This window comes from Microcebus murinus, chromosome 15, assembly GCF_040939455.1.
Source record: "Microcebus murinus isolate Inina chromosome 15, M.murinus_Inina_mat1.0, whole genome shotgun sequence".
NCBI classification, from domain to species: Eukaryota; Metazoa; Chordata; class Mammalia; order Primates; family Cheirogaleidae; genus Microcebus; species Microcebus murinus.
This window is the reverse complement of record NC_134118.1, coordinates 22,875,954-22,888,622: the sequence shown is the minus strand read 5'-3', so window position 1 is coordinate 22,888,622 and position 12,669 is coordinate 22,875,954. Positions and strand designations below refer to the sequence as shown.

At 42.4% G+C, this 12,669-nt stretch overlaps 1 protein-coding gene across 1 annotated transcript in view; it reads right to left on the bottom strand.

The window, feature by feature from the left end:
- Positions 1 to 12,669, bottom strand: part of ALDH5A1 (aldehyde dehydrogenase 5 family member A1) — a 39,416-nt gene that overhangs the window by 5,700 nt on the left and 21,047 nt on the right. The window contains exons 7-8 of the mRNA XM_012753645.3: positions 11,422 to 11,580; positions 2,640 to 2,809 (exon numbers count right to left, since the gene is read on the bottom strand). Coding sequence (XP_012609099.2) covers positions 2,640 to 2,809; positions 11,422 to 11,580 — 329 coding nt within the window. The remainder of the gene's footprint in view (positions 1 to 2,639; positions 2,810 to 11,421; positions 11,581 to 12,669) is intronic.

Sequence of the window (12,669 nt, the reverse complement as noted above, 5' to 3'; positions counted from 1 at the left end):
ACACGAAAAATTTCTGGTTCCAGACAAGATGGCACAGTCAGCACCAGCTGCCGTGCTCTTTGTGAACCCAACACTAGAGATGCCAAGGAGAGACAAAGAAAATTGTGGTTCAAAAAACCTCAATTAGCAACTACCGTGTTTCCCCGAAAATAAGACAGGTCTTATATTTACTTTTCTTCAAGAAGACACCTTAGGGCTTATTTTCAGAGGATGTGTTATTTTTTTTTAACTACAGTATAACAATCTACATTTATTCAAATATAGTTAAGTTTTGTTCTGGAACATCATCATAACTCTCCAAACCCTGAATTCCATCCTGAATTTCTTGCAACTCTATTTCCTTTAGAACCATTGGCCCCAATCTATCATGTCGAGCAATAGAGCTCTCGTGGGGCAGATAAGGGCTGCTCCTTGTCTTTACCGCTCCGCGAGGAAATGCACGGGTTGTGCAGATATGCTGTGTAGCCACGCCCATCACTAGGTCTTATTTATATTGCGAAAATGCTTAGAAATCCTGCTAGGGCTGATTTTATGGGTAGGTCTTATTTTTAGGGAAACATGGTAATACCAAAAAAGCAGGATACCTCTGGAGGACAAGAAGGTAGTTGGTGACCAAGATAACTTTACATAAAAAGAAAAAAAAAGAAGGAGGTTGCATCCTGGGGTGCAAGGATGGCCTCAAGTGGGAGAGAGCTCGGGCCACCCATGGAGGGGTGGGCAGAGCAACAATAGATCTGTGGGGCCTTGGAGGAAGGGCTGTACCTGTCCCATCAAACCTGTGAGCTCTAGGTGACCAGCCTCTAAATCTGTATCCCCGGATCAATGCTAGCTTGCTATGGGGCAGAAAATCAGCAGGGCCAGCCTGGGGCAGCAGGGGGTACACTGGCCATCCTGAACAAGTGTAGGCAGCAGCAGGACCAGGGCCTCTTCTTCTCAACCTGTTACAATACAGGGCACCACAAAATACCCCAGCTGCAAAGGATAACTGGGGCGGGGGAGTGGCATTGAGACTAGATTTTAATACTAGATGCTTTCATCTAGTATTAAAAGTTGAGGGGGAGGCTCAACCCTTTGTGAGGCTCGACCTCACGCCCTCCAAACACATGAGAAGGAGCACAAACTAAAGTCTATGCTTTTTACCGCAATCCCATGGTAGATGTTACAATCCAAGACTGCCAACAGTTCAAAGGGCTTAAAGATGAGCCCACAGTGACAATAACAAGACATCGGAGGAGCTCTAAGAGAAAACAGCACAACCTATCTCAGAGGAGGCAGAAACAGTGGACCAGACTAAAAATGTACAGAAAGAATAAATAGCTACAGCAAAATAAGGGAGAATAATGAAGCAGGAAGAATCAGTTATGGGGAAAAACCAACTGGAGATATTAACTGGATGGAAAAAATACTTGCTGAGATAAAGAAGGAGGGGGTGCACTGGCTAGCAGAGTGGGTGCACGTGGAGATTGCCTTGATACGCTGGCAGATGAGGAGAAGGGCTCTCGGGTACTGGGAGTGGATGAAGAGAGAGAATGAACAAACAAGAGCTAACAGAAGCGGGGGGTGGAAGTAGAAGTATCACAGTAATAGACTTCTTAGAAGGCTGGAAAAGGATAAATGGAGGGAAGTATTAATAGAATATTTGGAGAAATAATGACCAAGAATTTCCCAGGACTAAACAAACCTGTTAGATACTGAAGAAAGACACTAGGACCACAAATTGAAAAAGACCACAGTGTGCCACACCAGAGCCATTACTCTGTAAAATTTATTTACTCAGTAAAATTTAAGAACATCAAAGAACAAAAGATGGCCGGGCGTGGTGGCTCACGCCTGTAATCCTAGCACTCTGGGAGGCCGAGGCGGGCGGATTGCTCAAGGTCAGGAGTTCAAAACCAGCCTGAGCAAGAGCGAGACCCCGTCTCTACTATAAATAGAAAGAAATTAATTGGCCAACTGATATATATATAAAAAATTAGCCGGGCATGGTGGCGCATGCCTGTAGTCCCAGCTACTTGGGAGGCTGAGGCAGCAGGATTGCTTGAGCCCAGGAGTTTGAGGTTGCTGTGACCTAGGCTGACGCCACAGCACTCACTCTAGCCTAGGCAAGAAAGCGAGACTCTGTCTCAAAAAAAAAAAAAAAAAAAAAAAAAGAACAAAAGAAATTCTAGAAGTTTCCAAGGAGAAAAAGTCAATCCCTTTCAAAGGAGCCAGAGCTAGACATCAGATTTCTCAGCAACCACCCTGGATATCAGCAGATAAAGGAGTGATATTTTCAAAGTGTTAAACCCAGAATTTTATCCAAGTGAATTGTTATCTCCTTGTGAATGTGAAACAAAAGATCACAAAAGGTCACAGTTAATTTCCTACAGTCTCCCACGAAAGAACCCTTTGAGGATGTACTCCATTAAGCAGAAAAATGAGTTCAGCAGAAAGCAAGAAGAAATTAAAGCATTTGATAGGTTTTGTGGTCTAAATAAGTGATGATTAAAAAACTCATAAATTGAACCCTGCTCTTCAATTGACTCAACACAGTGCTCTGCCTCCCCAGCCAGACCTCAAAACAGCACAGGACTCTCTCTCTTGGTTTCCTTTTCCTCTCTGTTCTTTCTCCTGCTCTCCTACTGGCCGGATGAGCTTACTTGATCACTGGTGCCAGAGGCCCAAAAGTCTCTTCATGGGAGCAAAGCATGTCCTGGGTGACATTGCTGAGCAGGGTGGGCTCAAAGAAATTTTTTCCAAGTTGGTGTCGCTTTCCGCCTGTCACAACGGTGGCCCCTTTGGAAACTGCGTCACTCACGTGTTTCTCCACCTGCATGATTTGAAATAGAAGAGCTTTCCAAGGATACAATCTCTTACGACATTTAAACTGTAGAAAACTGTAATTGGTTTTCTTTTATCTTTATATTTAAGATAAAAACAAAGCACGCTGGTTCCTGCTAGGCAGAAGGAAGCGTATCTGCAGAGATACAGAGGCCCTAAGAGGGCATGTGCAGTGCTGCCTTCGTTCCTGCTCTTTGATTTCCAGCCGTTTGATCCTATGACTGATATTTATTGAATGGTCTAATAGACACAGGCTTGCTGCTCAGTTGTTTCCCTGGGATTTGCTTTCATCTCACTCTGAGGTTATTTCCAACTTCTTAAATCTCATGCTGTCCTCTTTCCTGGACTACACTTTCATTTCGTTCCTCAAGTAGCTGTTTTGAAAAAGGTGTGCTGATGGTGCCTCACTTTGATTTTGCTTACACTGAATAACTGATTTTTTTTTTTTTTTTTTGTGAGACAGGGTCTCAGTCTGTCACCCTGGCTAGAGTGCAGTGGCGTCATCACAGCTCATGCAACCTCAAACTATCCTCTTGCCTCAGCCTCCCGAGTAGCTGGGACTACAGGTGTGCACCACTGTGCCCGGCTAATTTTTTTTTTTCTTTTTTATAGTAGAGACGGGGTCTTGCTTTTGCTCAGTCTTGTCTCGAACTCCTGAGCTTAATTGATCCTTCCACCTCGGCCTCCCAGAGTGCTAGGATTACAGGCGTGAGCCACTGTGCCCGGCCCCAGCATCTCTCTTGAAGCCATAGCCTTCCTAGACAGTGACTGGTTCTTCAGAAGTACTGTCCTGCCCAGAACAAATGCCTCTGCTGTCTTGTGTGTCTTAGTGGTGGCAGCCATGGGGAGGGATAATGGGAATGACCCAGAAAACTATCCAAAAGTATAATCAACCAGCTCTAACTCTCCCATCCTCCTATTTCTATGCTCTACACCAACTAATTCTAAACAAATGACACCAATTCCCTCTGCAGGCTTCCCCTGGGCACACTCATCTGCTCTGATTTTTCTGTTAATACAATCCCTTCTGTTTTCCAGAAGTTCATCAGAATCTTTGGCCTACTGGAATCCTCTTCCCTTCCATTTTTGTAGGGTTTTTATAGGGCTTCAGAAGAGAGATAAATATAGGCTTGGGAGCATTCTGCCATCCACACTCAGCCTTTTAAAATTCATGCTCCTTGCAATGCTCTCAAAGCCCATCATCCACAACAAATCCCCATTAGTCGGATGGCTTACTTTCCATAATTTATATTTTTAAAGCAATTCTATTTAACTTATTTAACAGGGGCCTACTTCTTTGCCCCCAAATAGAATCTGCTCTGCCTTTTTCTTGTCATAGTAATGTGATATGCAGTGCTTCTTTCCTGGAACCCACTCTATGACAGTGTGTACATTATAGCCCCCAAAATGGGTTGCTTTTAAACAAAGTGGTTTCTGCCAGACTTCTCTCAACCAAAAAAGAAGTCCCGCAATTGCGCCTGTTTGAAACCCGAGCATACACCGCCGTCTAGAGCACAACGTCCGCATTTTCACTTAAGGGTAAAAAGACTTCGTGCTTTCCCAGCCTGGCTACAAATGAGCATAATCTGGGGCACTGAAAATATGCAAAGCCTCGGCCTGTGCAGTCGTTAAAGGTACAGCGTCGGTTGACAACAACAGTTGGCAACTTGAACCACACGGCTGGTACAGACCCAAATTGTCTTCACTGGATGAATGAACACTCCCAGTTTGTACCCAGGGTTCAAAGTCATCACTAAAATGCAAGCGGAACCAATATAAACTTTAACACATTAACTGCCATGTGAGTTGTATTTAACTCATGATAAGTTTTGAGCAGGGGCCTCATGAAGCATATGTAACTCATGCGTCTCTTTACTACCTTGGGAGCTGCGTGGTGTGCAGGCAACTCACGCTGCCATGCTGTAACATGCATATTACGTGATGGGTGGCCCCCTAGGCCAAACCCTGCAGTTAGTTCATGAAATCTTACTTATTGATGTTCTTATTGTTACAATTAACATTGACAATTTCATTGCATATAACTCACACACAGAAAACAATTAAAAAAAACCCCACATTTCTCATTAAATTAGAAAGGATCATTTTGTTTTCAAAGTTTTTATTCTATTTTTGTAATAAAACAAGGAAAAATTTTTTTCTAGTGTGGCAGTCAAGGTATTAATGTATTTTCTCTATCTAGAGTAATCCCAAGTTAATAACTAGAAATTTATCAGACCTCTGTCAAACCTCAGGCTTTCCTGGGTTTCCCGAGGCAACCACTGTGGGGTCAGCTGAATTGACTGCCCACTGGGTGGGGGGCAGGCAGCCAAGGAACAGAGAAGGCTGGTTGTGCTTCCCACGCTGAGTACTGACTTGGCTCCAACTTGACTTTGGTTCCTCAGCTTTGCCCAGGGGCTGGCTGTGTCTCCTCTCTGCCTCCTATCCTCCCTGTCCCACAAACAATCCCAGCTTCCATTGTCTGCCTGATTTTAAATATTCTTTTTAAAAAAAAAAATCCATTCTATCAGTAGAGACTTATCCAGGGAACATACTAGATGTTTAGTATTACAAGGAAGTTCTTTGTAAGTGACTCTACAAAAAAGTACTTTTTTTTTTTTTTAAACAGTAGAACAAGAGTGAAATCTCACCTAGCTAGCAGTCTAGATTATGAAATTTTTTTCAACAAACAAATCCTTTCGAAAAGTAACTTCCTTTTACTACCTCTAAATCCTGAACGTGGCACCTGTGATTCTACACACCCCCTGCTGGGAGGCTTCCATCAAGGAGTCTTCTGGAAGGGCATTTTGTCCTCAGCAGAGGAAACAACAGGCCAATGCCAGGATTACAGCGGGAACATAAACCATCTCATAAACAAAGTCAGTCTTCCTTTCCTTTTAGGTGTTCCAAAATAATGAAAGAACTTTGTGTTTCAAGATCTAAATTCCTGAGGCAGTGAGGGATACAAAACTATAACAGGAAATGTAGGGAGGGCAGCAGAAGACCTACAGTGACACATGGCATGGGGACTTGGTGCAATGACAGGGCTGAACCAGATGACGCTCTCCCCACTCCACTCCCTATTCATGTAAAATTGGTAGAAATTCACTTTTTTCTTTTCTTCTTCTTCTTTTTAAACAAAAATGCCCAGAGAAAAAGAAATTGACTCTTCACAGATTTCTCTATTTCTTCCCAAAATAGCCTTGCTGAACACTTTAACAAAGTGGCTTTTTAGAAAAATTTCAAAACATTAAGGGGGTACAAATATTTTTGTTACATGGATACCTTATATAATGCTTAAATCAGGGCTGTTAGTGTGTTCATCACCAGAATAGTGTTCATTGTAGCAATAAGTAAGTTTTTACCCCTCACTCCCTCCCCCCTACTTCTTGGTTTCCAGTGTCTTTTACATCTCTTTGTGCCTATGTGTGCCCACCGTTTAGTTCCCAATTATTAGAGAGCTCATGTCGTGTTTATTTTTCTATTCCTGAAATAACTTTACTTAGGATAATGGTTTCCAGTTCCACACAAATTGCTGCAAAATACATTATTTAATTCTTCTTTATGGCTGAGTAGTACTTCATGGTGTGTGTGTGTGTGTGTGTATTTTATAAATCCACTCATGAACTGATTGGCACTTAGGTTGATTCCACATCTTTGCAATTGTGAATTGTGTTATAATAAACATTTGAGTGCAGGTATCTTTTTGATAAAATGACTTCTTTTCCTTTGGGTAGATACCAGTAGTGGAATTGCTGGATCAAATGGTAAGTCTATATTTATTTCTCAGAGGAATCCCCATACTGTTTTCCATAAAGGTTGTACTAATTTGCAGTCCCACGGTCAGTGTATACGTGTTCCTTAATTTCTGTACCCATGCCAGCATCTATTCTTTTTTGATTTGTTAATAATGGCCATTCAGGCCGGGCGCAGTGGCTCACGCCTGTAATCCTAGCACTCTGGGAGGCCGAGGTGGGCAGATTGCTTGAGGTCAGGAGTTCAAAACCAGCCTGGGCAAGAGCGAGACCCTGTCTCTACTATAAATAGAAAGAAATTAACTGGCCAACTAATATATATATAGGAAAAAATTAGCCGGGCATGGTGCATGCCTGTAGTCCCAGCTACTCGGGAGGCTGAGGCAGGAGGATCGCTTGAGCCCAGGAGATTGAGGTTATTGTGAGCTAGGCTGATGCCACGGCACTCACTCTAGCCTGGGCAACAAAGTGAGACTCTGTCTTAAAAATAAAAAATAAAAAAAAAAATAAAAAATAATGGCCATTCTGACAGGCATAAAGTGGTTTTAGTTTGTATTTCCCTGACAATTAGTGATGTTGAGCATGTTTTCATATGTTTATAGGTCATTTATCTTCTTTTGAAATATTTCTGTTCATGTTTTGAGGCCATTTTTTGATGGGACTGTTTGTTTTTTCCTTGTTGATTTGATCTTTTTTTTTAAGCCTGATCTGGTGGATGTTTGAGTTCTTTGTAGATTCTGGATATTAGACCTGTGTCAGATGTGTAGCTTGGTAATATTTTCTCCTATTCTGTAAGCTATTTACTCTGTTGATTATTTCCCTTGCTGGGCAGAAGCTTTTTAATTTAATTAAATCCCATTTGTTTATTTTTGTTGTTGCTGTATTTGCCTTTGGAGTCTTAGTCATAAATTCCTTGCCTAGGCCAATATCTGTTAAGAGTTTTTCCTATTTTTCTTGTATAATTTTTAGGATTCCATGTCCTACATTTACATGTGTTATCCATCCTGAATTAACTTTTGTATATGGTGAGAGATAGGGGTCCTGTTTCATTGTTTTGCATGTGGCTATCAAGTTTTCCCAGCACCATTTATTGAATGGGGCTTCCCTTTCCCAGTGCATGTTGCTGTCTGCTTTGTTGAAGATCAGTTGGTTGCAGGTAGATGGTTTTATTTCAGGGTTCTCTATTCTGTTCCATTGGTCTATGTTTCTTTTATACCAGTACCATGCTATTTGGGTTACTATAGCCTTATAGTATAATTTGAATCAGGAAATGTGATGCCTCCATGCTTGTTCTTCTTTTTACTTAAGACTGCTTTGACTATTTGGCTCTTTTTTGGTTCCAAATGAAGCACAGGATTTTTTCTAGATCTTTGAAATATGACATTGGTATTTTGTTGGGGATTGAGTTGAATCTGTAAGCCATTTGGACAATATGGACATTTTAACAATGTTGATTCTACTAATCCATGAGCAAGGGATGTTTTTCCATTTGTTTGTGTCATCTGTGATTTCTTTCATCAGTGTTTTGTAGTTCTCCTTGTAGAGATTTTTGAGTCTTTAGTTAAGAATATTTCTAGGTGTTTTATTTTCTTTGTAGCTATTATAAATGGTACTATGTCCTTGATCTGACTCTCAGTTTGACTGTTATTAGTATTAAAATATATAAAAATGCTACTGATTTGTGTACATTGATTTTGTAACCTGAGACTTTGCTGAATTTATCAATTCTAGGAATCTTTAGGGTTTTTAGATATAAGATCATGTTGTTAGTAAGCAGAGATAGTTTGACCTCCTCCTTCCTGATTTCTTTCTCTTTGCTGATTCCTCTGGCTAGGACTTCTAATACTATGTTGAATACAAATAGTGACAGTGGGCACACTTATCTTATTCCAGTTCTTAGGGGAAATCCTTTCAACTTTTCCCCATTTGGTATGATACTGGCTGTGGGTTTGTCATAAATGGCTTTTATAATTTTGAGGTATGGTCCTTCTGTGCCTAGTTTGTTGAGGGTTTTTATCATGAAAGTGTGCTGGATTTTATTGACTATTTTATTGCAGCTATTGAGATGATCATATGATCTTTGTTTTTGCTGGTGAATCACGTTTATTGATTTGCATATGTTAAGCCATCCCTGCATCACTAGGATGAAACCCACTTAATCATGGTGAATTATCTTTTTGATGTGTTGTTGAATTTGGTTTGCTAGTACTAATATTTTATTGAGGGTTTTTGTATCTATGGTCATAAGGGAATCTGGGATACATGTTTTCTTTTTTTGTCGTGTCTTTTCCTGGCTTTGGTATCAAGGTGATACTGGCTTTGTAGAATGAGTTTGGGAGGAGTCCCTCTTTCTCGGTGCTGCTGCTGAAGATGTCTGTTGTACTCTGAAATTCCCCAAATGACTTTCATTTCTTTAAGTTCTGTTATATCCTTTCTTATGTTGTCCAGCTCTTTAGTAACTTTTTCATCGATGTCCTGAAATATTTTTTTTTTTGGCTTCTTTGTGTTGGTTTTCACTTTTTCTTTAATCCCATTCATCTTATTTGCCATCCATATTCTAAATTCCATTTCTGACATTTTGACACTTTTCTTTTGGCTGGGGTCCATTGCTATAGATCCATTGTGTTCCTTTGGGGGTGTCTAACCAGCTTGTTTTTTCATGTTGCCAGAGTTCTTTTGCTAGTTTCTTCTCATCTGAAACCCCTTCTCTCAGCTCAGGGCAGATAAGTTTGCAGCACACCTGTTCTCCTTTGCTGGGAACTCACCTACTTAGTGAGAAGAAGAAGTCCCTTAATAGTGCTTTTGTGATCTACTCTGGAAGACTGACCTGGCAGGAGAGGGGCAGATGCACTGAGAGCCTACACTGCAGCTGATTTGTGTTGTTTCATTCCCTGTGATTGTCACAGTTCAAGCCTGTGCTGAATGGTCTTTGTGCAGAGTAGTGGCCTGTTCCCCAGGCCACTGGTGCAAGCTTGGGTCAGGGCTGGGTGAGTCCCTCCCCATGGAGGCTGGCACTGTGGAAGATTGCTCTGCCTGGGTCTCTGTATAGTGGTGACAGTGGTAGCTAGGCAAGGCTATCTAGGCAGTAGTCATAGTTGTTAGGACTGGGGGCATTTACTCCAACCAGGTCTGATGGCATCTTAAGGCTAGTGGGTCACTGGTAGAGTCTTGGACTATGGGGGCAGTGCCTGCCAGGCAGCTGGGGGCAGCCATGGGGGTGGAGCCAAAGGGCCTGGCAGCACCACTGGAGCCTCAGGGTGGAACTGTGGGCCTGACAGCAGCAAGGCAGCCTCTGAACTAGGGCCACAGGGCCCAGCAGTGGCACTGCAGCTTTAGTGTGGGGCTGTGGAGCCCAACAGCAGCAGAGGGGCTTTGGGACCTGGGCCGCAAGGCCTGGTGGTGGTGCTGGGTCCTTGGGAATAAGGCACAGGCCCAGTAGCAGTAGGGAGCCTCAGTGCTGGGGCTGTGGAGCCTACTGGTGGCACTGGAGCCTTGAGGGCAGAGCCACAGCACCCAACAGCAGCAGGGAAGGCCTGGGAGCTGGGGCTATGGGCCCAGCGGCAGTGCTGGAACCTCATGGGTAGAGCTGCTGGGCCCAATGATGGCAATGGAGCCCTGGAGGCTGGACTGGGCAATGGTGCAGGAATTACAGGTGCAGAATCATGGGGCCAGGTGGCAGCTTGGGGATTGCCGAGACAAAGCTGTGTGGCTCAGCTGCTGGGCTGCTGGGGCTCTCCTCCTGCCCAGATCTTGCAGAGGCAGCTGCTGAAGGGCTTCTCAGGTGGTGTCTGTGGGGTCCGATCTGTTCAGACTCCCATGGGGAGAAGGGTGCTTGCTCCCTGCCATGGGGTATGCGAGATCATCCACTCTCCCTGCTCCCTCCCCAGCCAGCCAAGGCAATGACGAGGCAGCTGCAGCAAAGCCAGTCTGGGTGTAGACCTGGTGCTCTGGACCTGAGACCTTGGAATGATGTCAGTTGCAGTAACCTGGAATGAGCGCCCCCAGGTCCATGTTGTGGCCACTCTCCAGTGCAATGTTGCCGCATAGACTCCAAGCAGCTCCCTGATCAGTTTGTGGGTCTGTGGTGGTGATGGGGCCCCTCACAGCTTGGGTCTCAGTGCCCACAGGGGACTGTGGAGCCCCCAAGTTCTCTCCTGCTGTCCTTACCCACATGTGGGTACCTCCCCCAGGTACCTTCTGATCTTGTTGAATGGATCACCTGTTACCTCCTCCTTCACTCTGGATGCCTCCCATTGCTTCTTGGATGGTTCGCAATGCTCTTTCCAGGAAGGCCATCCATAGGTGGGCATCACTGCAACTTCAGTCCTCTCCTTGAGAGCAGTGTACAGGGACCGCTTCTAGTCTGCCATCTCATTGACTCCCCAAAGTGGCTTTTTTATTTGCTTTCACTTTTTATTTTTACCTTTCAATGTCATTTATTATTTATTTTGCTTTTTGTTATAAATTTTAATTTAATCATAATTATACACACTTATGGGTATAGTGTGATATTTTGATATATGTATATAATATGTCATGATCAAATCAGGATAATCTGCATATCCATCACCTCAAACATTTGTCATTTCTTTGTGTTGGAAACATTCAAAATCCTCTCTTCTATTCTGTATATTTTGAAAATATACAATGAATTATTAACTATAGTCACCCAATAGTGCTATGAAACACTAGAACATAATCCTCCTATCTAGGTATAACTTTGTATCCATTAAAGAACCTTTCCCTATCCCCTCGCCCCCCACCCTTCCAGCCAAAATGTTTTTCACTGGTTAAGCTTTTGACATTGAAACCATGACATTTAATTTACCGGATAATAAAATGAACTTACCTTTTCTACTGCCTTTTCATTAATTAATGGGCCTTGAGTAGTTCCCTCCTCAAATCCATTACCTACACGTAGACTCTTCTTCATTGCTGCAGCAAATTCTTTTACAAAGGAATCATGGATACCCCTTTGCACCAAGAATCGGTTTGTGCAAACACATGTCTAGAAAGAAGACAAAAACAAACTCATGCCAACAGTTTGTCAGAAGCTATTGACCCAACCAATAGATGTGCGATTGTTACCAATCGCTCTGTGAACACACTTCCCCATGGGGTTATCATTATGTGTCCAACTTGCTGTTTTCCTCCCCACGTGGGCGTGGCCCCAAAGATAAAAGCACCGAGTCAGTGCATGTTCCTCTCCGCCTCCCTCCACAGCTGCCGCACATCTGTGGTCAAACAAGTAAGCAAGTGTAAGCACTTGTGTGCACATACACACACACACAAAAGCCACCCCATGTTTTTTCGAATGGCTTCACTAAGCCACTGGAAAACAAATAGCAAAAACAAAACAAAACAAAACAAAAAAAACCCCAAAAACAGAAACTGCAACCCTCCTGAGGGACAGTGATATGGCAGTGACAGTGAGCAGAGGCTGGGAGGAACCTGGTCAAACACTGATGTATATCCTTCAGCTTAAAACTTGTGAGCATTTGACTGAATCTGACATTTCAAAAATGGACACAAGACCATTCTTCCACATCAGCCTAAATTATTCAAAAGATCTTGCTTATTTTTTCTATTATAATTAGACCTAGTATTTTTAAATTATAAAATATAACCATATTATAAGAAATGTAGTTATCATTAATAAATTTGCTTCTTATCTTTTTTTCTTAATCTTGTATTTTCCTACTAGAAACAAGGGTATGCCCAGGAGTCTGAGGTTGCTGTGAGCTAGGCTGACACCATGGCACTCTAGCCGGGGCAACAGAGTGAGACTCTGTCTCAAAAAACAACAACAACAACAACAACAAAAAACCCAATAGAATCAAGGGTATATATAATTTCATCCTATGCATTTTTATTGGCTTACAGCAACATACTCCAAAGTTATAGCTTTATAGTGAAACTATAAAGTGTAATATTTATAGTGTAACTATAAAGTATAGTGTAATATTAGCATTTTGCCTTTGTAAAAGAAAACATACCTATTTCTGAAAAAAAAAACAAGCTAAAATTTCACTTACCAAAGGCCAAAGCAATGATGGAAATTATTTAATAGAGAATATCACAAAACGTTTCATTATTT